Here is a 25,615-nt window from a genome sequence, read left to right as displayed (position 1 = left end):
CTATATACAGAAAGCATATCAGTTGGAATCTGCAAATGCTAGTTTGCTCGTCTTCCGACACAAGACTTTCAGTACAAAGAATTGCATGATCCCAATCACGACGTTGCTCAATTTAATATGTTAATGCCATCATATTTATTATGTTTTGTCATTTAACTATAGGTGGTTGAAAATGAGTTTGCCTGATAGATCGTGGATGTATTGGAGGTTAGGAGATGATGGTTTATTGAACTTAGAATTTGTTCGTGAAATCGAAAACTTCATAAGTCATGCTATCATGCATCCTGAGTTTATGAATGGACCAGATGAGATAAGATGCCCTTGTAAGAAATGTGGTAATCGATCTTTCAGAAAGTTGGATGATGTCAGGTTGCATTTGTGCAAGAAAGGATTTTTATCCAACTACTATGTGTGGGATAGGCACGGAGAACCTTATATTAGCAGTAGCTCCACGCACGTTGAGACTCAAGTTCAGCTGAACAATCACTGTCAAGCGGCTTATCAGATTGCTGATGAAAGAGGATCACCTTTTTATGCTACTCAGTCTCGCTCTTCAGCTGTTGTACCATCCTCGTATCAGTCTAGACCTAATGCTGAATGCATTCTTCTGATTCCACAGATGCCTGAACAGCTGCAACGTATGCAACGTGACATCCAGGGTCTCCAAACAAGTCGACAAGCAGATCAAATGCGTATGGATAGGATTGAGTCAAGTCTTGACCTCCTGTTAGGATTACTTAAAGATTTCGCAGATGAGATGAAGGCTTTGCGTAGAGAGGTGTCTAAAATCCTACCATGGGTGCCACCAACTCGGGATTCGCCATCTTCATAGGGCCAGGTATTATTTATTGTTATGGTTCCGAATATACATTTTCTCAAGGGTTGCGAAGAACATGTTTTCACTGGTTTTTATGATCTTCTTTTACTTATTACATTTTTTTTTTTTTACAGATGTTTAACACTAACGAAGGGGAACCAGCAAACTCAACAGTATTTTGGTAGTTGTAATGCATTGAAATTTTGTAGTGGCTAATGAATTGTCTGATTGGCTATATGATGTTAATTCTAGGTTGGCTTTCTAATTAGCTAAATTATATAATTAGCTAGATGACATATTTTTTCATATTGGAGATCTTATAACATATATGTCTTCTATTTGATAGCCTTTCAACTTGCATAAAATATTCAGTTAGCCCTCTGAACTTGCGTAAAATATAATCAATTAATCACTCAGTTGCAAAAAAAAAAAGTAAGTTAAATATGAAAGATGTACTGCATGCGTCTTAGAAAAAGTAAAATGACCAAGATCAGTGTATCCGGTTCTAATATTAAAGTAGACAAGTTTTATCATCTAGAAGCTGATCCAGAAGCTAGAAGGATCTAGAAGTTGATCCAAGCCTAGAAGCAAAATGACCGGAAGACTTACATGTTTGACATTGCGCTACTATATTGAGAAAGAAGTACAAGCAACAGACTGCTTGTCCCCCTGAACAATTTGGACTCTTTGCTATAATTTTTCAAACAGTCAGTCTGCCTTTGGTAGAAATCAAAGCGCGTTGTTTCAAGAGACAGAAGGAAAAGCAACTTCAACGGTAAAGCGTTTGTACCAGAAGACAGAAGTTGAAAGCGACAAAAGGGAGCTTTCCCTCTAACGGTCTTTTCGAAATTCGAAAAGTTCTGCCTTAAAGTTTCACTATAAAAGCCTCATCAAAAGCTACAGTTAAGACTTGACCATTCACGCTGAAATCAAAAGAGAATTATTCTTCAAGTGCAAAAAGCAAAAGCTCACATTCATTGTTGCAATCCATGTACTAGCTGATAGATAATAGAACTTCATTTTGTTGTCTAAGTTAGAACAAAATCATCAACATTTAAAAGATTAGAAGTTCTTCTGTTCACTTCGGTTATAAGTGAACACGTTGAAAGATAGATAGATAGATAGATAGCTAAATGTAGTGTGCAAATGACGGTACTTTGCGGAGCCTCTGTGTCTATTGTAAAGGTTTGTGCTCTACTTATTGAAAGAGTTATTTAGTGAATTAAAACCCAAAAGAAGATGTTCTAGGGACAGGATGTAAGCAGGAGGCCGAACTAGTATAAATTGCTGAGTAACTTTTCTCTAACCCTTTACTTTACTTTCTTCTGATATTTGCTTGCTTTTATAATAACTCACTTAAGTAACGCCTCCGACTATTGTGCACCAATAGATCACATAACCTTAAGTCCTAACAAAAGCTCTTCTATTTGAACTGTCTTCTGTTTAGAAAGACCAGAAGCAGAATCAAGCCTCCTTAAACTGTTTAAATCATTAAACGAAAATTGCCTTTAATTATCTCAGTTCTGTGCTATTGAACTAATTGTGAGAAAAATTATTAAGGGTTAAATTTACCCAATAGTTCCATTCACTCCACTCCCCTTTGGAACTAAGTCTATCTCACAACGGACCAATAAGACGCATTGACGAGATGTTTAAAGGTGATAGACTCATTCGGCAGGAATTAGCTGACCGAGACTTGGGGAAGTCTTGGTGTCGCACGGGATTTTGGCTTTGCTTAGACTTGGCACGATGACATTTGGTATCAGAGTAACCCATTTTGAGGGAAAAGGGGAAGCAACCCAATGCAGAAGTCAGAGACAAATGAAGGCAGGAAAGATGTAAAAAACAAAGGATTACAAACGGCAGCAACAAAATGTTTGTCAAACAGATGATGTAGCGGGTTCTACTTAAGTACAGCAAATCAAAGTATTTAAATACTGGATCAATCACATAAGTGGGCTTATCTTTGTCTTATGAATAATAATTGCCATATTATGTTCTCTATGCTTGGTTTCCGTTGTGAATGTTGGTACGGTTGCACTAAAATGTATTTCGAGTACCAACATTCACACACAAAAAAATTTATTACGAATACTATGGTATTTCCATTTGTTTATTTTGCGAGGTGAAAATTTGAAAGAAAAAGCAGGATAAAAGAAAATTTCAAACACAGCCAGATTCCTGATATGCCAAATATACCAAACCATAGTAACTGTCGCCAAGTTCCACAAGCTGTATTCTTCGATCGGAAACGAACCGCTCTAATTACATTAAATAAAGCCTCAAATGTAGTCACAAAGCAGAGAGTAACAACAAAGTTATTAAAGACCATTGCCCAAAAACGTCTCGCAATCCAACACGTAACAAAAAGGTGATCCAAAGTCTCGATATTGCAATTACACAAGGCACATCTCGAAGCAAGAGAGAAGCCGCGTACCTGAAGATTAACCTGAACCGATATTTTTCCATGAATTACTAGCCAGCAGGCAAACAAACGACGAGGAGGGACAAATGCATTCCAGATGAAGCGATTCTAGGGAACCGCCGGCGAAACAGAGCGGAGCGAGCTGTATAGGAATTTTGTCATAATGATAACTTGTGGAAAAATCCTTGATCGGAGCACTTCCCTGTGAGGCACCGTTGGGATCGGCCGGGGACACTCAGTAATATTTCTGAGAATAAATTGTAAGCACAAAAGTAGAGAATCAGTAAGTGTACCTCAATAGCTTGGGATGCAAGCTATTTATAGTCATGTAGTTGTAACCCTCGGTAACTAGAAAGTCTCCATTAATGCTCCATTAATGGCGGTTACTGATCTTATTCAAGTATGACCGTTAGCACATTAATGAGTTATTAGTTGCCTTTATTGGGAATCGGCTCTGCCATTGAGTTGGCTTATCGAGGTATGATGGTGGGTCTCCCAAGGCGTTTGACTCTTTGTGGTGTGTTGGAGAATCTATAGATCCGCCACCTATGAGTCTTGCTTTATACGCCATCTGGAAATTCGCCAGTGGATCCTTATCCATAAGAGTATTGATGGCGGATCCTTCATTCTTTGTCTAATTATCCTTTTTCCCTATGTATGATATTTGGATGTTATGGAGATGTAGATGAACAGTCATGTCATTACTCATCTTTAATTGCTATCAATTCTCCATTAATCTCAGCATTTATCCTTGAAACCCTCAGAGTTGAGGTATTCGAACAGTCAAGTCTTTATTCCGCTTTAATGACTATTAATTGTCATTTAATTGTATTTATTCCCATTCATGGATGGTAATAAAGGTGCCTTTTGATATTCTTGGATCCGTCAAGGCGTATGTACGCTCTCCTTGAGAACAATGGCAGGTCTCAGTTACTCGCTCTCATCGGGCGTATCTCGCCATGGTCCACGTGGTGTGGCATAATTCTAGAAACTCCTTGATTTTTCTCATTATTTGCATATTCACCCTTGCATTAATCCTGCATTAATTATCATTAATTTCATATTAATCATGCATAAATATCTCTTTTAGAAGGAATAATGGTTTGTCATTATCTTTATTAATTTTCCCTTATTCCTTATTCAAGAATAATTTGGGTTGTTATCAGAAGCCCCCCTAAAGGTATAAAAAGCTCTTTAGGGCTGTTTAAATGGTGTTTCATTTTTTTATCTTGGAGAAAAGTGGACCCGCCCTAGATGGGGGATCACATATGGATATGATACGCTTTTAGGGGATTTTGCTTCTTCGTGGATAGGTGGCCAACCGTATCCATTGTTAGCCTCTAGGGGCTTCTTGAGAGTTATATTTCTTTTAGAAAGGAATAACCTGCCCTTTATGGGACCATTTGTTCCTACCGCATAGGATTATGATTCGCCTTAGGGACTTCTTTTCTTCAGTTCTGCCATATTGAGGAGAATGACCCGCCCTTAGGGATCAGTAAGAATGATCAGCCATTTAGGGACTTTTGTGCATTTTGTGGGGGGTTTTGACACTCTAGGCATTTGCTTTTTTAGCCTTTACTCATTTTCCAAAGTGTTTTACTTTGCATTTGTGAAGGCGAGACTTTGTTATTTCTATGATGAAGATGAGGATTCATTACTTCGATGAAGACGAGGCTTCATTGTTTGGATGAAGACGAGGCTTCATTATTTGGAGATGAAGACGAGGCTTCATTATTTGGATGAAGACGAGGCTTCATTATTTGGAGATGAAGACGAGGCTTCATTATTTGGAGATGAAGACGAGGCTTCATTGTTGGATGAACCCTTTTCTTTCCAGAACTATTTTTACTAATGCATTATATCTTTTAGCAATTAACTTTTTAGAATCTGATTTAGGATTTCTCCGATTGTTTAGGGTAGTTGGCCAGCCGTACCCCAATGTGTGAACCTTTGTGAAGGTTAGAAGCTTTTATTCCTGGTGAGGAAGTTAAGCTGCCTTAGGCGATCGATTTTGCTTCCTATCTTTGAGGTGAATCGATCCGCCGCCAGGTCTTGAGACTCTTCTTTGGGAAGAGTATTTGAGAGTGTAAAGTTCTCACGTCTGAGAAATGTTTTAACTCTGTCTCTGACGACGATCAATCGTTTCCTATCTTTGAGGTAGATCGATCCGCCGCTGAGATTATAGTTCTCCTATCTTTGAGGAGAAAGTTTAGGGTGTAATTTTCTCATGTTTGAGATAATTTTAACCCGCTTTTGATGGTGACCAATATTTTTCCTGTCTTTGAGGAGAGAGTTGAGCTCATTTGAAAGCTCCTGAGGGTCTGTGCTTCTTATTTTTGTGGAAAGGGGATCCGCCCGTGATGGGGATCAATTGTCCTATCTTTGAGGTAATTGATCCGTCTGTGGAACTTTTCATTCGCCAGCCACTAGGCATATATCAGGAATAAATTATAAAATATAGGATACTATAACAGTTTAATGCACATATAAGAATACGTAAAAATACTGATTTTTAGGCCCATGGTTCCGTCTTTTCTGAGCAACTGGAACCGCATCCTCAATGATGTTTAACTTATGAGTAATCACATCTTGGCTTACTCCTGTGAGGATCTCATTCTCCTATGCAAACACGTTTTCAGACTCAATGAGAACTTTCGTAACATCCTCCTTGATCTCAGGTTTTAATCCTTTGGCGATCCGCACCCGTTTTCCATCAGCAATAAGGAAAATTTCCGTGTCGCCCAAAGCTTTAGTGACAAGTTCATCTTCCTCACCTTCGTCATCTTTGAATTGTGGGCGGATCGATAGCGACGCCGAGTAGGTCTCTTGAACCACCTTTTGGTTCCCGCTAATCATTATTCCTCCTTTGCTGGTGGGAATGTACATTGCCATACGACGGATGGAAATTAGGGCTGCAACCTTTGAGATGAACGGCCGCCCAAGAATGATGTTATAAGCTGATTGTCCATTCATAATAGAGAACTCCAGATCACCAATCCATGCTTGATCATCATCTGCCAGCTTACATTCCAAAGTTACCTGGTCCTTGGTCCGGATAGTGTGACCTGTCACTCCCATGATGTCAACAATGGTTGTTTCTATTTGGATCGGATCAACCTTTAGTTTGGCGAATGCACCTATGGTGATGACATTGCAAGAACTGCCCGTGTCTACCATTACTCGCTTCATTTCATCTCCCATCCTTCAATTGTCAACGCATCTGTATGTGGAGAGATTACTGGACCTGTTTCTGCAAAAGGGGCAATTGAGGGATGTTTTATCCACAACGGATATTTTTGCTTTTTCCACGGGTGGCTGATACACTGGTCCATCTGCTATGACATTAATGACACTTTTGAATTTCTTTTTGGGATCTGTCTTCTGCTTGTCGTCTTGTTATTTGTTATTCTGGACAAAGCTATCTAGTTTGACAGCTCCCAGCAAGCTTCAGTGTGGTGGCCAACCTGTAGTACGCTTTGGCGTTTCTTCCATCGGTTACATGCTCCCCTCCTTTGGGTTCGGGATATGTAATGTCCCGCTTATATTGATTCTTTTCTTTTATATTGTGGCAAGTTGGAAGCTTTAATCATTTTTTCCGCCTCGTACCCCATGATTTGCGCTGTGAATGGCGAAATCCTGTTAACTGGGTGGCGTATCTTTCTGCATTATTCTCTTGTCTATCCAGAGTGACATGCACTCGCCTTTCAATCTCATCATTCGTGTGTTGAATGTTGAATCATGATGGTGAAGCCGGCTCTTGATCTTGATCTCGATCATGTTGAGGTTATGCTTGGAGCTATGGTTTAACGCGGATGGATGTTGTCACAACCGTGGGAGCCATTTTATCTAGCTTCGAATATCTTGTCTCCGCATCTTTCAACATTTTGCTAACATAATAGATGGAGAACTGCTGACCTTCTTCTTCTTGAATAACCATGATGCACATAGCTTTATCCATGACAGATTGATACAAATGCAGGTCTCCCCTTTAGATTGGTCTGCTCATCAAGGGTGGTTCTGCTAGGAATTGTTTTATACCTTGATATGCTTGTTGACAATCTTTCTAGTACGATGATCCGCTCGCTCAACCTCTGGATCTTTCTCACCCATAGTGGGGCTTTCATTTAGGCGCTCTTTTCACCTTTTTCCTCGCAGGGCTTTTTACTTTATCTGGATTTGCTCTAACTCCTTTTTTGCTAATGACATAGTCAAGGAATTTTTCTGAAGTGACTCTGAATGTACACTTCTTTGGATTGAGCCTTATTTTTCATGTCAGTGTTAGGCACTGGTTGCAGTATTAGTGATTCCCTTGTACTTGTGGGTTAGTACTGAAAGAACTCCAGAAGTGGGGCATACCCTATCCATTATTAAAAGATTGTGGTAAGGCATAAGAGTTATATTCACTTACCTTGGGGATCAATGGCTTGATCCAAGGAACAGACTTCATAGCGAAAGACTGTTTGCATTGGCCTTTGTTGGCAAATATCATGTACGATGCAATGTCTCTTTATGGAATTTTTAGTTCATCTCGGGATCAACTTAATAATTCCTTCACGTTGGTCCCTGACTCTAGAATGAACTTAGTCAAAGGATAAAACCGAGTAAATATTATATGTCAAACAAATTCATAATAGAATTTTATTCATGCTTGTGTTAATAATAACACATATAACGGTCATAACCATAAAGATTACTACTGCACATAAATATCATAATGAATTCTTAATAAATAACCATAATGAGAATGGTTTAAGAACAATGTCCTTTTGTATTTCAATGCGCATTAATATCCAAGATAGTATATTTATTTTAAACATCATAAAAGTTATGACATTTTATATTGGGTAAGATATCTTACATAGTTGCTATTTACTTACAATTAATATTGTGCATCCATGCATTAATGGCATTCAGAGATCATTAATGCCTTGTTTGGATGAAGTGTAATTAAACAAATATAGTTATATATGAAATTATTCTTATATCATTTCATTTGTATAAATAAAATAAATGCAAAGGGTAATTTTGGAAGAAAAATACATGTACCATGATTCTCCTCCAATTTGAGGTGTAAGGAAAATTGCTCAAAATTCATCATCACCTACACTCTTTTGTAGTTAGCTTAGGACATGAAAATTTTGTTTATCCAATTTGGTAATTCATCATCCCAGAATGGCCTTAATAGTTAGGGACAATTACATGATAATCACAAATAGATTCAATATGTTCAAGTCTCTTACGTTGGTAAAAGAAATTCTAACAATGTCAAATAAACAGTTTTTATATGAATAAACACATCCTTGTAAAAAATGGGATAAAATAACTTTTTGACAAAACAATATTCAAAAATATGAATTTCTGATATTAAAAGTACTATATATGAGAAAAGTCATACATAGATGGTGGTGAATAGATGATGGTGAATTGTACCCTAAAAAACCAAATATGATTTTCTTTGTAATTTCTTTTAATAATTATATGCATGTTCATCCAAAAGACTGATCAGACCTAAGTGATCTGTAATTACACGAGCCTTTTTATGACATTTTAATATCAAATGACAAAATCCTCTTGAATGGATGGATTTTTTTCTATAAAATTCCAAGATTACGGATTTTATACATGCATCTTGTACTAATTCAATGATAATAGCTTATTACACTTGTCATGCATAAAAATATAAGGCATATTGAGCATGCAAGATTTAATGAAAGATTTGTGTCTATTACTTTATCTTTCACAATTTATTAGATTTATCATAATAACATGTAATGATATTCATAGCACTTTATAAGAGTGGGGGATCTCAATTTTCTTTAATTAAAAATGAAATAAGAAAGGGGAGGAAACTTATCTTTTTCATCATAAAATTCCAGATTTAATGTAGAAAACTCTTTCCCACCAATATATGGAGATCTTTGGATAGATTTGTTGTACTGATTGAGCCAAGGTTTGAGATTGTGATTTCTATTCCGTTGACTCAATTGTTTTGTTCTTTGTGAAACTCTATACAATCAAGATTTTGTGATCTTCTGTTTGTTAGAGCTCCACCTTCACCGCACCAATTGATAACTTGTGGAAAAATCTTTGATCGGAGCACTTCCCTGTGAGGCGCCGTTGGGATCGGCCGAGGACACTCCGATGCCAAAGTCAGTAATATTTCTGAGAATAAACTGTAAGCATAAAAGTAGAGAATCAGTAAGTGTACCTCAATAGCTTGGGATGCAAGCTATTTATAGTCATGTAGTTGTAACCCTCGGTAACTAGAAAGTCTCCATTAATGCTCCATTAATGGCGGTTACTGATCTTATTCAAGTATGACCGTTAGCACATTAATGAGTTATTAGTTGCCTTTATTGGGAATCGGCTCTGCCGTTGAGTTGGCGTATCGAGGTATGATGGCGGGTCTCCCAAGGCGTTTGACTCTTTGTGGCGTGTTGGAGAATCTATAGATCCGCCACCTATGAGTCTTGCTTTATACGCCATCTGGAGATTCGCCAGTGGATCCTTATCCATAAGAGTATTGATGGCGGATCCTTCATTCTTTGTCTAATTATCCTTTTTCCCCATGTATGATATTTGGATATTATGGAGATGTAGATGAACAGTCATGTCATTACTCATCTTTAATTGCTATCAATTCTCCATTAATCTCAGCATTTATCCTTGAAACCCTCAGAGTTGAGGTATTCGAACAGTCGAGTCTTTATTCCGCTTTAATGACTATTAATTGTCATTTAATTGTATTTATTCCCATTCATGGATGGTAATAAAGGCGCCTTTTGGTATTCTTGAATCCGTCAAGGCGTATGTACGCTCTCCTTGAGAACAATGGCAGGTCTCCGTTACTCGCTCTCATCGGGCGTATCTCGTTATGGCGTATCTCGCCATGGTCCACGTGGTGTGGCATAATGCTAGAAACTCCTTCCTTTTCCTCATTATTTGCATATTCACCCCTGCATTAATTATCATTAATTCCACATTAATCATGCATAAATATCTCTTTTAGAAGGAATAATGGTTTGTCATTATCTTTATTAATTTTCCCTTATTCCTTATTCAAGAATAATTTGGGTTGTTATCACGTAAGTTCTCCCGACATGGAATGTTTCCAAATGCAGGTGTCGGTTCCATCCTGATTACCTTGAACCCGAAGAATACGAGTCTGGACGTGTTCGAGAAGCCGGTCCAAGTTATTCCACGAGTTATCCAGCCTGTAATTTCGCACCGGCTCAAATAGTGTGCGCTGATTCTTAGGCGGAATGCCGAGCTGATTAGCGACAGACGGGGATATCCACGAATGGGTCCAGAAATTTAGCCGGGAGTTGTCTCCGAACCACCACACTATGTCCTCTCTAATTTGTTCATATACCCTCCTCATGGAAGACCAGACTGACGAGTTTGAGATGCATGGATTTGGTAAGCCCGAATGCGTGTGAAAGCGAGTAATCAAAAGCTTAGGGATGAAGCTGTCGCCTTTTAAAAGTTTCCAACTGAACTTCCCAAGAAGTGCTGAATTAAACATACTCATGTTTTTAATTCCCAGTCCACCACACTCTAAAGGTTGACAACAGATACTCCAGACAAGAAATATTCCTTCTCCTTTCTTTTCCTTCTTCCTTTTCAAATATATTTTTTTTTGGAGATAAGGTATCAAAATATGTGCATGGTTTTTAGAAAAATACCAATTTAGCCTCCACATATAATATAACACTAATATAGGTTTAACGTCTAAAAAATGGTACCAGTTTAGATATTGATATGAACGTGAGACGCCATTCATATTATTTATTCCGTTAAGTTCTGATTTATCTTCCCAAATATAATTGATAGAACTTAAGAGAGTAATATAAATAACGTGTCACGGTCTATATCAAAACCTAAATTGATACATTTTTTAAATATTAAACTGATATGAGTATTTGTACGTGCAATCTAAATTACTATTTTTTTTAAATATAAATTGATTTTGCTATTTTATTATTATTATTATAGACTCGCCCGGCTTGGTAAGTGAATTTTACCCTGCACATTACAATATTTCACGGCAGAATTTTTCTTTTTTTTTTAATATACTCCTTCCTATCGATTCTGTACTTTGTTTCCTAAAAAATATATATATTTAATTATTTAAATAATATCTGTACTTTTTTTTTGAGAGAGTATAATATCTGTACTTCTTTTAAAAATATATATATCTGTACTTTTTTTTTTGTATATTATTTAAATTGTATCAGTTATTATATTTCTACTATTTAAACCGGTTGCATGGTGCACAGACTGCTCCCGCCTTCAAAGTCACATATTTGCGCTCGGATAAACCCTGTTTCTGGTTACAGAAATCCAACACCCGGCAACGGAAGATGTTCGCCCTCACACCCACCACCTCTCCTATCTTATTATTGCCCCCCAATTGTAGAACCAGCAGACCTCGAAGGCGCTTCACTGTTTTAGCGAATAATTTCCCTCCATTTTTGCCCAAACAAGTTGAGAATATCAATGATTCTTTCGCTAGAAACCTGGCTGCAAGAATTGAAAGACTTCCTGTATGCTTATTTCTCATTTCATTTTGTTTCTAATGGCCTTCTCTTGTATTTCTGTGACAAAAACCTTGTCCGATTTGATAACAATTGGGGAAAACCTGTGCTTAGTTTTGAGTTTTAAATTGCATTATATTTGTTGTTTTCTAATTTGTAACCCTAAGCATCTTGCTTATTTCTATTTTGGGAGACTTGTGAATTGCGAATGTCTCATTAACACCTTGATATGCTTGCTGAAAATGTAGGTCAATCTCTCAGAGAAGTGTATCATGAGTAGTTGTGTGAAGCCTTCAGTACAAAGCAAGACTACTCCTGTGGTTCTCCTCCACGGCTTTGACAGGTAGTAATATATGTATTGGTTGGCACAGTTGATTTCAGATTCCACGTACACAAATTTGCCGATGGATTAATGTGTCTCTACAGTTTGCTTCATGTCATAATTCAGTTCGTGCTTGGAATGGAGATACACATTTCCACTGCTTGAGGAGGCTGGTGTTGAGGCTTGGGCTGTTGACGTTCTTGGTTGGGGTTTCTCTGATTTAGGTTTGCTCTGCATTTCTCTGATATTTAACCATCTATTTGTTACTTCCCAACCTTTAATTAATTACCACGTGTCCACTTTTTGGTTCCCAGAAAGACTTCCATCATGCGATGTTGCATCTAAGCGCAATCATCTGTATCAGGTACTTCCTATGGTCTCAAGACTGCCTTTTCATCTTCAGTCTTGAACAGGATACATGAAGGGAAATGGGAATGTCTCCACGCTTTAATCATTGTGTCTGAAGTTATAGCATGACATAGTTTCAGTAAAAAAGAGACAAATTTGAAGATAGATTATGGCTCATTGTTTACCAATTGCAGTTTTGGAGGTCTCACATAGGGAGGCCTATCATCTTGGTTGGACCAAGCCTTGGTGCTGCTGTTGCAATTGACTTTACTGTCAATCATCCTGAAGCTGTAAGTATTTCTGGATTATCTATATCTATGACTTAATCCCTTTCAAGGAAGTAGAAAATAGCATTGCATCTGATAGCTATAAAACTGATCAACTTTATCTTATCCTTTCAGGTAGAGAATCTGATTTTGATCGACGCAAGTGTATATGCTGAAGGCACAGGAGACTTAGCAAAGTTACCAAAAACATTAGCATACATTGGGGCAAGTCTTTTATTCACTCAATGAAGTCCTAAATCTTCATCATTTATCACAAAATATTGTTTGTCCATTCAAAGCAATTTAGATTGATCTCCATCATAAAGTATAAGTGTCTTGCAGCTCTCAACTTCAATTGCCTCAAACAAGTTTTATAGAATCCTTATATTGAAACCAGTGATGTGTTTGGGATGATTGCTTTTGTTCTTTGTTGTCTTGAGAAAAGGACAACCTTAAGTCACCTCTTCTAATCATACTGTCACAGAAACTTTTCTGGATTTTATTTTTGTTTTTTCAAGACTTTTACATGAATGTGCTGATCTCGTAATTAAACTTAAGCATTCTTGGCTTTACAATAATTCTTAATTGTGAAAAAGATAAATGTTCTTGTAATCTTGTACTATCGGCTCTACTATGGGTATATGTTTCTACATTTTTCTTATTTTTTCCCTAATATAAACCTTCGCAATAACCTTAAGTGCTCTTTTTAACCAGGCTTCTATACTAAAGAGCACCCCCTTGCGCTTATATGCCAACTTTTTGTCCTTCAATGGTATATCATTGAGTACTGCCATAGACTGGATGAAAGTAAGTGTTTTCTTTTCATAAATTGGACTGCTAAAAATAAAGCTGTGCTCTAGCAAAGTCGGACCTGATTTTTTGTTGTTCTGTTATTCATGTTATCATTTCTAGGTGGGTCGCTTACATTGTCTATATCCTTGGTGGCAAGATGCAACTGTTAATTTTATGCTTGGTGGTGGTTACAGCGTTAGTAATCTGATAGATAAGGTACTGTCAAAATTTTATTTTTTTCTTGACATGATTATCCCATGTCCTTCATTCAAACTGCACAAGTTAAAAAAAAAAACAACTCTTGAACTATATTGCATGAAGTCCATACTGCTGATTTACGAATATGTCTGGCCAAATCTCATGCCAGTTGCCTATGAGTTTTTTCATTTGGAAACTCATCCTAATTTTGTCTTCATGTTGTGTTCATGAGAACGGACAATTATGTATTTAATGTGTATGTATATATGATCTTTCCATTTGTAGTGGTATAGTTCTAGTGCAGTTTCTTGTCCAAGTGAAATTTAAAGTTCAAAAACAGTACTATCTGCTAGCGAAATCTAGAAAGTATAATCTTGAGTTTTTTTGTTTTTCCACACTGGGACAGGGCAATGAGCACCGCAAACTTCTATATCCTCTCCTTCCACCCCCTTGTTCTCTTCCTTTCCTGAATGCAGTTGCTGCTTATGATAAATTGTGCAGGTTGAGAAGAGGACTCTTATCATATGGGGCGAGGATGACCGAATTATTAGCAACAAATTAGCAGTGGTTAGTACTTCGATGCTATGTTTTATAGTTTATAATGGATTTGATTCCATTACAGCTTAAGAAACAAACACATGAATTTCTCCTATATGAAGAGCTTAGAACAACTTGTACAACCTGTAACTAATTAGTTTTGTGCTGATAATATTTTAAGCGTTTTCTGCCCGTATGAACTCGTGTCTATATCATATGGTGCAGAGATTGCACAGTGAACTTCCAAATGCAATCATACGGCAGATACCTGATTGTGGCCATATTCCTCATGTGGAAAAGCCCAAATCTGTCGCTAAATTGATGGTGGAATTTATAAAAGAAAATTGCTACAAAGAGGTGCGGGCAGCTCCACGGTAGGGAAGGTACATTCTAAGCAATTGTTTTTGTACCTTATTGTACATTAGGCTCGTTTATTAGAGATAATGATGACTCGTTTGCATTTGTTAATATATTCTTTTCGGATTTAGAATCCTATTGGTACTTTGTTTTCAATAGAAATATTTTGTTTCGCTGGTGCAAAATATTAGATTATAACAGAGAGTAGAAAAGTTACAACTTTACAAGTGCTGCCTGCCTTGAGATCTTGAGGTTGAGATTGAATTGTAGTTGGTCCACTGAATTGTAGATTGACTTGCACCCGGAACGATTTTTGGAACACTCCGACTATTAAATCAGTAAGAGATTAATATATAGAGAGAAGTATGTATGTAGAGAGAGAGGGCAGTTCTCTTTAAGGTTGTTACCTTGCTCATTTATATAGACCTAGGATAGGGAGTGGGAAGCCTATAATGTCCCTGAGCTTTACCGTGTTCGAAGAGTCGGGATCTTGAGGTTACCATATTCTACCTTTTAGGGGTGGGCTCAGCGTGGTGACTAGTCCATGTAATGGGCTTTAAGTGGGTCGACCTATAGTAAATACGTGGGATTCAAATGCCATCAAGAAGTTCCCTCCCCCTTTTCCTAGGTTGACGAGCTATTTCATACGAGTGCTTCGACTTGTTCCTTCATGTTTTGAGAAAAGCCAATTTGTGTGTGTCTCAACCATTTTGTGGCAAGGTTCTGCACTAAACCCATTTCTTTTTGCCATAGTTATGGATGAACTAACAAGTTCACTTCAAGATGGTATACCATGGTGCATGTTGTTTGCAGATGATATTGTGTTGGTTGATGAGACGAAAGAAGGCGTGAGGAGGAAGTTGGAACTATGGAGACAAACTTTAGAATCTAGAGGCTTTAAATTGAGCCGAAGTAAGACAGAATATTTGGAGTGTAAGTTTAGCAGCGATAGGAGTAGGGAGGCAGGGACAATCACCCTAGATGGGAGAGTTGTTCAGGCATCGGATTGCTTTCGGTATTTAGGATCTGTTATCCAAACGGATGGAGAAGTAGATGAAAATGTTGCTCATAGGATTAAATCTGGTTGGACGAATTGGAAGAGTGCTACGGGTTTCCTTTGTGACCCCGACATGCCTAATAGATTGAAGGAAAAATTCTACCGCACGGCAATCAGACCAACATTGTTATATGGTACGGAGTGTTGGGTAGTGAAACACTGTCACATTCATAAGATGTTGGTGGCGGAGATGCATATGTTGAGATGGATGTGTGGTCATACGAGAAAGAATCGGGTGAGTAATGAAATAATTAGGACAAAAGTAGGGGTTATATCTATTGAGAATAAAATGAGGAAAAACCGACTAAGGTGGTTTGGCCATGTAAGACGAAGAGCGCTTGATGCGTCGGTTAGAAGGACTGAAGAGTGGCAAAGAGATGTAGTGGTGAGGGGTAGGGGAAGACCTAAGCAAACTTGGAAGAGGGTGATCGAGAGTGATATATGAGTTTAGTGGGGATTGAGGAAAATATGGTAGTGGATAGGACAGAGTGGAGAGAGAGAATTTGTGTCGCTGACACGACTTGATTTCACGATTTTATATGATGGTTCATGTTAGCCGACCCTGAATCATTTCGGGAGTAAGGCTTTGTTGTTGTTGTTGAAGTAAGTGGGCAGGGAACATGTGTCTTGTCCTTATTGAGGCAACTAAGGAGGCAGGTTCTATCTTTTTTTTATACATGCTTGTGTATTCCAATTCACATTAAATTAAAAGGCGTCGTTTTAAATAAGTGTTATGATGGGTGTTACTCTTAACCTTCCATGAGTTGTGTACAACTAACCTTTATTTGCCTTTTCTGTAAATATTTTCCTTTCTGAGGTTTTTTAGATAATTACTTCCCGCTTCTTCGTTTTTCACCTTCTTTCTTTTGTGTGGAAGTTTTTTCGACTGAAGGCAGGTGGTTGTGCATTTCGGTGATCAGAGGATGTTACTCTCTGACCATGGTACCTTATCTTTTCGCTGGACTATGAGATCAATCTCTACACCCGCCTTTTTATCTTGCTCTCTTTGCTTTTCCTGCTTTTATTCTTTTCTTTGGGAGCGGTTTGTTGTCAAGGTCAACCTTGTTGGTTTGTTGAAGTGAGTATGTCTGAAGCAGTTGGTGGGTCGCGATCCATTTTTAAAGATTCCGTCATTTGAGACTGTTCTGAAATAGCCATCTACTTTGCGGAAGAGAAACCAACCTAAAGATAAGAAGGCTGTAGAGACGAAGTCGAGTGCACCTAAGAAAAGCAAGGACAATGACCCGAAGGCTACGATGGAGAAGGTACATCCTTTTTTACCCAAACCGGCAGGGGGGGCATTCGAGAAACCATTGCTCTATTTTGATTGCCCTTCTAGAGCCTCATCGGAGTTCTGGAGCCTCAATGGAGCATCGAGCGCGATCTTGGCACCATCTATTAGTGGTTGTTTGAAGTGATCTAGTCGTGGGGGCTTGGCAAGAAGAGAAGTTCTTCTGGCGTAAGGTTTGAAGCTTTTAACCATCCGTGGGCGCTAAAATCCAAAACTTTGGAGGATGCTTACAACATCATTATAGATCGAGACTCAGGGGTGATCTTCATGTGCAATCGGATAAAGCGATCGTTGCGGTTGTCGGGATGTCAAAGATGGAGACGATTGATAATCAAATGCCATAATGAGATGATCATCTATGGGGACCAGTTGGATGTTGGGATGCGTCTTCTTTCCGTAATTGGTTTAAAGTCATAAGTAAAGTAGTATGTAAATCCTTTCCGCACCGAAAAAGTGACATGGTTGTCGCATTAACAATAGTGAACTTTCACATTGAAACGATATTTGGCTACCACCTAGATGATAGGTATTTACACACTGAGCCAACCTTGGAACATCAATAACCTCTCTAAAAGTATCTTCAATAGATGGTGTTTAGAAGAGTTTTGATGATGTGACAATTGTTTTGGCAATTTTTAAAGGGTTGTTGCTTGAAATTTTCTAGCAAGGTTGCCAAACTTTTTTAATATAAAAAAATGGTTTACTTTATTACTATTGATGTACATTTTTATAATATTTTAATTAAAATAAATTATATATAAAGTAATAATTTATACAGCCATTGTGGTAACTTTTTAAGTTGCTTACTATTGAAGAATTATTTAACAAAAGTTGTCAAAAGTGATTTGGATGATTGAAGAAATAAAATATTATATTTTAGGCGTTAAATTTTGGCACTCTCTAAACCAACCTCTATCGGAGATGCTCACTCTTAGTCTACTATCTATAAATAATATAAATAATTGACTCTTAGGGTCCATTTGGTAATACTGTAATGCAATGTAATGTAATCAATGTTGTAATATAATCAAAGTTGTAATGTAATGGAACGGCATAGTGATTCTATTACCATGTTTGGTTGACAATTATGATGGAATGTAATTACCATTACAATACTTATATTTTCCTAATTAAATGTAATCATAAAATTTTATTTATATAATTAAAATCAACGAAAACCGTAAAAAGCACGAAAAATGTGAAAAATCGAATCGAAATCAAATACAAAATTAGATTAACCGAAATCAATAAATTAGTATATAGTTTTTTGCTTTTTCATATATATTTTTTGCATTTTTCTTGTTTTTTTTTTAATTTCCATTTTTCACCATTTTTTTAATTTCCATTTTGCAACATTTTTCACCTTTTTTCTATTTTCTCCTTTTTTCCGGTTTTTGTTTTTTTTTTTACATTTTTCTCATTTGTTCGGTTTTTCGTTTTTTTTTCAATTTTCATGTTTTTCTACTTTTTTCGTTTTTGACAATAATGAGATGTGAGATTTGAGAAATGAGGGGTTAGATGATAATGTAATGAATATTCAAGTCATTTTTCTATGTAATGGGGATTACAAGATTTCTTCAACAAAATTTAACTCAAGGTTTTCTCATTCCATTACAATGAAATTGTAACATGCAATCAAACATGGTAATGAGCCTTCAATGTAATAGTCATTCCATTACGAAGATCATTACATCTTACCAAACGGGACCTTAGTGATTTGAAGAGTTACTAAGAAATTGCATCTCCAACAATACTCCTCATATTCACTCTTTATTTATTGTTTTATTATTAAAATTATTAATTATTGTTATATTTACCAATAGTGAGAGTAAAGAGACTCCTCAATAATAAATTATTAATAAAAAAGGGAAAAGTATAAAAATAAACCATATGGTTTGACTCATTTTTAAATATAAACTACGTAGTTTAAAAATTTGCAAACTTGTATCTTGTGGTTTATTCTGTTAGCAAAGGCAGTCCAAATTGACTAATGGTGTTAAAAAAAACAAGTCAAAAATCAAATAGTAAAGAACTATTTTAATCTATATATTTATTTATTTTATAAATTAAGCTTCTTATTATCTAATTATCATAAAAAAAACTCTCAAACAAAAATAAAATATCAAATTCACTATCCACATCCTTCTCTCATATTTCTCATTAATTTATTTTCATTATTTTCTCTGTAAACACATTCACACCCCCTCTCTATTTCCTCTCTCTAAACAGACTCATTTTCGCTCTCTATTTTATGAATACTATTAATTTCAACTTTCAACCCCCAAAACGAGTTTGTTTAAATGTTAATCAACTGCCTTGGATAACGAATGAGTCCGGGTTTAGATGTTTGGGTTTAGCGACTGAGAAAACTTTCTTAACATAGCAGGAAATGGTGGAAGTTGCACTGGGCCAAGAAATGAAGAACAGCCAAAACCCCAATCTTATCTATGCCCGAATAAACAGTCTAAATTTATTGAATTTGAGACAATAAAAAGTGTGTTTATAGAGAGAAAATAGTGAGAGTGTGAATGTGTTTAGAGAGAAAATGAAAATAAATTAAAGAGATGTGAGGGAATGAGAGATGGTAAATTTGATATTTTGTTTTTGTTTTTGGTTCTTTTTGTGATAATTAGATAATAAGTGTAATTTATAAAATAAATAAATATAAATATAAAAATAGTTCTTTACCATTTGATTTTTACTTTTTTTAACACTGTTAATCAGTTTGGACTGCATTTGCTAACGGGATGAACCGCAATGTACTAGTTTGCAAACTTTTATAAACCACGTAGTTTATATTTAAAAATCACTTAAACCATAAGGTTTATTTATGTACTTTTTCCTAAAAAAATGAATTAAAGAGAACACTAAGAGTAGATAGATTTTCTATTAATAGAGATTATGGAGATGTTTTTAGTAATTTGAGAAGCCACTAAAAAGTCGTTTGAGTTGATTTTTAACCTTCTATCCTCAAATTTTAACTTAAAAATCAAACTAAAAGGTTGTTAGAGATGCGCTAATACAATAGAGATGTTATAGCCATGTGATTTGATACCCGTGCTAAATACTTGATAACTTGTGAAAAATCTTCAATCGGAACTCTTTCTTGTGAGACGCCGTTAGATTCAGCCGGGGACACTCTGATGCTTAACTCAGTAATAATTCTGAGAATAAACTAAAAGCACAAAAGTAAGGAATCAGTAAGTGCACCGTGGAGGTATTTATATGTGATTTTCATAACCATCGGAGTGGTAAATGAACAGTCTTATATTAAATGCCCTTTAACGTATTAAGTATACATTCTTCAGGTTCGATCGTTAAAGCATTTAATGGACGGATTAATGTCACTTGATTATCACCGTTTTCTGAAAAGACAACTGAATGGTAACATGGGCGTATCTGCCTTGAATGGCGGATATAAACCCTTCATGTCATGTCGGATCTTTCATGGCATATCTGTATAGCAAGATTTGAAGGAAAATAGACAAGTCTAGGCACAGCGGAATTATAAAATTTTATCTATTTTATCTATTTCCCTTTTTCCAAGATCCGTTAATCGTTATTTCATATAAAGATGGATTAAACAAAATACCTTTAGTTTGATGAACTATCTACTGTTGCTAACGAAGTGCCCATGTAGATGTCACGTCAATCACGAACACAGTCACGAACACAATCAATAAACCAAAACTGAAAGTTAGTAATCAACCAAATAGCAACCAAGAGTAGATTGCCTCTAACGGTATCCACACGAACTAAGAAACGAATGGAACAAAAAAGTAATTTATCGAATGAGAGACATGAAGAACTTTTCTTCTCTAAGAATGGGATTGTAGAAATATGCAACATAGGGGTGTATTTATAGTGTTTTATTCTTCCAACTCTTATTCCCATTAAGTTTAATTAATTAGACTTTCAATCCCATTGGTTTTTCTAATAAATAAACATTTATAAAAATAACTTACATCTAATAAGTATAATTAATAAATACAACTCCAATCCCATTAGAGCATTTCAATTAAGTTACGATATTAATTCATGGCCCTGTTTGGGAATTAGCTGTTAGCTGATTACATTAGTTGTTAGCTGATTTGACTAGCTATTTGTGTAGACCTGTTTAGTAAAAATTAGCTTATTGATAATAGCGGTTTGTGCAAAAAGACGAATAAGGGCATTAATTTTGGCGCAGGAGAAGATGGAGTCTATCTATTAGGGTTAAAGAAGCCCATTAATTTTAATATTGCAAAACGCTAATTGAAAAAGCTCATTTTAAGAGCTTTTTCTAAATTAGCGTTTTCATCCCAAAACTCTCTTTCAAACCTCTCTCCACCAAACACTCCAATCAGCGGTTTCAGTGGTCAAACCTCTAAATTTGGTCAAAACCGTTCTTTTTATCCCAAAACGCTCTTTACCAAACAGGGTCATAATAAAATTATACTTCCAAACAATATTATTCTTTTATTTAAGTTAGGATAATAATTTAGAAATATATTATCCAATAAATATTATCCTTTAATTGATTTAACCATAAATATAATCTAATTATAATTATCTACATAAATCAATTAATTCAATTTAATAATCCCCTATATATATTTCGGCCTATACATGTCCTTTCTCTCAAGATTACCATTCCATCATTCGGTCTTAATTCTATGTGTGACCCATTAGATTCTTACCGCAGCTAGCCGTATATGTTTATTTAAATTACTTTCACCAAACCTATTTAACTAAACGCATAACGGAATGAGTGCGCGGACTATTTTTACCAGAATCGTCACATTCCCCCAGAGCGATAAGAAGTTAGGTTCTTTCTGACGGTTACCTTTCCGTATTAGGTCCAGTATAATTCGATCCTTCATCTACTATATCCTTTAGACAATTCTTATAATCATGGAACGTGTCAAGGTTACATATAACGAAAAGTGTTTTACTTGTCCAGATTGAATTTACTCTGAAAGATAAGTTAAGTGAAATCTCCATTTCTACTCTTAACTCTGTCACCTTGCAAGGATTTCAGTTAATTCACCACAAGCGGCCCTTTAGATATATCTCCTATTTATCAGGAGTGACGAATGCTCAATCTAACATTAACTATCCTGCAATTACTTTATGTGATACCCAACCTTGCTCTCACACATCCCAGGGCCTCCCCTGTAGTGGATCGTGCTCGCACAGAATCAAAGCATCACACTCCATAATCCAGAATCACTAATTAATGATTGTTTGAGTGTGACACTTAGATAAATCTATCCATACTGTTATCTCAAGTCGGGTCCCAATCCTAATGGACACCTTCACCGGATCCATGTAACTGTCTAGATATCTTCATATCTAAAGCTTGTGAGATCAGCTCTCTGTCTCGACAGAAAACACTGTTACATAAATGTCTCAACAGTAATATATCAACCCATTTAACACATTACTTGACTTGGGTTGATTTTAAGTTTATTGGTCTATTATAAAGTATAGTCTTACTTTATGCTTGTATGAACACTTTATAACTACTTAAATAAACTTGAGATTACTTTACTTACAAAAGATTAATGCCTTTTATATATAGTTTTAATTATACTATATCTTATTAAAACAGATGATTAAATAAACAATTTATTCATTAATATTTATATCCTAAAACAATTATCTATAGAACATAAATCCCAACAAGATTCTCTACTGGGATCAGCTTCTGACATACGCCATGTATTTGACTTTAGCGGATGTTTCAAGACTGAACCTTTATGCTATTTGATCCTTGTATTTATGGATTTCGTAGAGTTTAGCCCAAAGGAAAAATTTCGAATGTTATCAATACTATTGCGCCTATTTAAACACTCATCTCAATGTGGAAAAACCCAACACTAATCACTTCATCATTTTCTCTAAATGGAACTAATATCATGCAAAATGACATCACAAAAATGACGTTAGCACCATCCCCTTTGAGCTTAACGATCATGTGCAAAGGAGCCTGTCCAATGGCGTCTCTTTAGCTTTGGCTTCCTCTGACAGATGAACTTCAAGAACACATGACAAACGATTCCTCCTAGGACATAGATTCCTTACGAGACACAAGTATCCTCAATTCATATAGAATATGTACGTTAACTATTATCTCACAATAAGTCCGTGCTCTTTAACCCTTCCTAAATTATAAAATCACTTAGACATCGGAATGAATTTTCATATTGTTATGTAAATCCATGTATTATATTATGAACTTATCGTTATTCCCCAAACAAATCCCCCCTCTAAAAAAATTATCCACCGAAAAAGTAATCTGTCGCCGAAAAACGTTGGTTCAGCAGTCATAGTGTCGTCTCATATCGTCTTTCCTCCTATATTAATATTGTTAAAGAATTGTTGTCTTTTTCTTCCACAAAGCAAAAAGCAACTCTTGTTTATTAACATCTCCTTCCTCTTTAACCATTTTTATTTGTCCTTACTTCCTTTTCCAACTTTCTAACTTTTTTTTTAACTCAGCTTTAATGCAATTTACCCTAATTTCCCACCATATATTATTCATTTTAACATCTTAATATAAGCTAACAAAAATAAAATTAACACGATCCATGCTTTTATCTGTTGCATCATCAATTTAAAAATAAAAATGAAATGAAATTAACATGGGGCAGGGTAGATAAATAGTAATAATTAGATTAAAAAAAATTACAACTAGCTCTACACCTCCCTAGATATACAAAAAGGAGAAAGAAAAATAAGAAACAAAAGGACAGATGTCACATCGCCACTCAATTAGGGAATCCAATTCCCTTTTTCACATTCCCACAACCACAACACAAAAAAAAAAGAGAGAGAAGAGAATAGAACATGAAGATGATGAAGAGAAACTAACAAAAACACAAACCCTAGTTGGCTTTGTGTATCAGTGACGTGTCTACTTTTTTCCCCATCTTTAAATCTCATCCACACATCATCCATCATCATCACCATCCCCAAAACTCTCCCTCTTTTCTATGCTTTCATCTTCAAGCCCACAGTAAAAACACCAACCCTGAAAACCAGAGTGTCAGAACCCCTTCAATGCAACCCGAACCACTGTTATCGAACCCACTTCCGGTCGGACCCAACCCTGTGCCAAATGGGGTTGGAGTCACTGTTGTTCCGGTGCCTGTCCCGGTCCCGGTGCCAATTCCAGTCCCGGTTCCTGTGGTTGGATTTGTGGTTCCTCCTGTACCGGTAGTTGGGGTTGTGGTTCCAGTTCCGGTGGTCGGAGTTGTGGTGCCTGTCCCGGTGGTTGGGGTTGTAGTGCCTGTCCCGGCGGTGCTGTAACAATTGGGAAATTACTAGATCGTTAGATAGTGGAAAACATCTGTCAAGCTTATTTGGAATCTCAAAAAGCCAAAAGGACAAGGAAGAACACAAATTACTATTAAACATTAACATCATGACAGCTCACAGATGCAAACCCTATAAAGATATTTTACCCAATTTACTTAGATCTGCTACTAATTTAATTAAGATCATTCTATATCAATTAAGGAAAAATCCAGCATATGGGTTCGATCATTTTGATATTCAAACAAAGAAAGTTCAAAGCTTTATCAAAGAAAAAGCAAAAAGGAATCAGATTCATAGTGATCTCATCAGTTTAAAGATACTCCATCACAAACAAAACCTAACTTTATGAAACCCAAAGTTTAAATCTTTGTGAAATTTCTGAAATGGGAAAGTGATTTTAGAGAATACCCAGTATCAGATTTCAAAGTTGAGAGCATACCTTGAAGATGCAGGATAAACACAAGTAGATGGTGTACCTGCAGAGGAACACAAAGGAGAAGGTTAAAATTGTGTTTAATGGAAGATAAACTTGACAGCCAAAATCAATAGATTTACCTGCAGGAGGAGAAGTACTGGTAGTAGCAGTTTGGGAGAAATCACAGCTACCAACAGCTTGACCTTTCCTCTGAAAATAGCTGTTAACAGCATAACTGCAATGATCTTTGACAGTATTGGGTTGAAAACAAGCACCATTTTGAAGGATAGGAGTACAATCAGCCCCAGCTCCACAAGCATAATCTAGTGCCTTTTGAAGCTGTGAGTCACCCACTCCATCTTTACATACACAATAAGTAGCACCTACAACAAAAACACACAAAATCAAGCCTTAGAAGAAGCAAAATCACCAGAAAGAGAGAGTGAAAACCCCCAAATTAAAACTTACTTGAATGAGCAATTAGTGCTGAGAAAAGCACTAGATACACTAAAACAGCCATGATTGTTAGCCAAGATAGAGAGAAATTTTAAGAAAAAGTACACAGAGAGAGGTGGAGGATGAGGAAGTGAAGTTTTGGGGGATGGAAAAGAGGTTTCTAGACAATAATAAGAGAGAGAGAGAGAGAGAGATATAGTGACGGTGGGTGGGGGGGGGGGGGGGGGGGTGGAAGAGGTGTCTGTATCTGTATGTATCTGTAGCTTTATGTGTATTATACTACACTATTTATAGTTATATACTATTGGAATTGTTAATATTATAAAAAGGAAAAGAAAGAGTGACATTAACATAGGGAAGTGGAATTAAAAAGGGAGTTAAACAAGTATTTGGGTGGTGTATATGACTGTTATTGTACTTTCTGTTTTTGCAACGGTCATAAACTCAAGTGCTTCATCTACAACTTAACCCAACCCAACCACATGGTTAACCTTT

At 36.3% G+C, this 25,615-nt stretch overlaps 2 protein-coding genes across 3 annotated transcripts; one reads left to right on the top strand and one right to left on the bottom strand.

The window, feature by feature from the left end:
- The first annotated feature begins 11,517 nt into the window (after nt 1–11,517).
- On the top strand, nt 11,518–19,488 carry LOC136217828 (alpha/beta hydrolase domain-containing protein VTE7). 2 transcript variants are annotated; one of them, XM_066004495.1, is made up of 11 exons: nt 11,518–11,788; nt 12,028–12,122; nt 12,228–12,325; nt 12,416–12,465; nt 12,644–12,739; nt 12,851–12,940; nt 13,430–13,522; nt 13,628–13,723; nt 14,207–14,272; nt 14,468–14,625; nt 19,334–19,488. In XM_066004495.1, exons 1-10 carry the CDS (start codon nt 11,606–11,608, stop codon nt 14,618–14,620), a joined length of 1,020 nt encoding a protein of 339 aa, XP_065860567.1. In that variant the 5' UTR covers nt 11,518–11,605; the 3' UTR covers nt 14,621–14,625; nt 19,334–19,488. The 2 variants fall into 2 exon arrangements, with proteins under 2 accessions (XP_065860567.1, XP_065860566.1); XM_066004494.1 differs by lacking the exon at nt 19,334–19,488 and having other exon boundaries at nt 14,468–14,735.
- A 4,096-nt stretch (nt 19,489–23,584) lies between these two features.
- LOC136217827 (PLASMODESMATA CALLOSE-BINDING PROTEIN 3) lies at nt 23,585–25,340 on the bottom strand. The gene is made up of 4 exons (XM_066004493.1): nt 25,133–25,340; nt 24,805–25,047; nt 24,689–24,725; nt 23,585–24,234 (listed from the first exon to the last, which is right to left on the bottom strand). The coding sequence occupies exons 1-4, from the start codon at nt 25,182–25,184 to the stop codon at nt 23,937–23,939; spliced, it is 630 nt and encodes a 209-aa protein (XP_065860565.1). The 5' UTR covers nt 25,185–25,340; the 3' UTR covers nt 23,585–23,936.
- Between the last annotated feature and the right edge of the window lie 275 nt (nt 25,341–25,615).

The sequence above is a fragment of the Euphorbia lathyris genome, chromosome 2 (assembly GCF_963576675.1).
Source record: "Euphorbia lathyris chromosome 2, ddEupLath1.1, whole genome shotgun sequence".
Classification (NCBI taxonomy): Eukaryota; Viridiplantae; Streptophyta; class Magnoliopsida; order Malpighiales; family Euphorbiaceae; genus Euphorbia; species Euphorbia lathyris.
The sequence above is the reverse complement of the archived record's forward strand: the minus strand, read 5'-3'. Positions and strand labels throughout refer to the sequence as shown.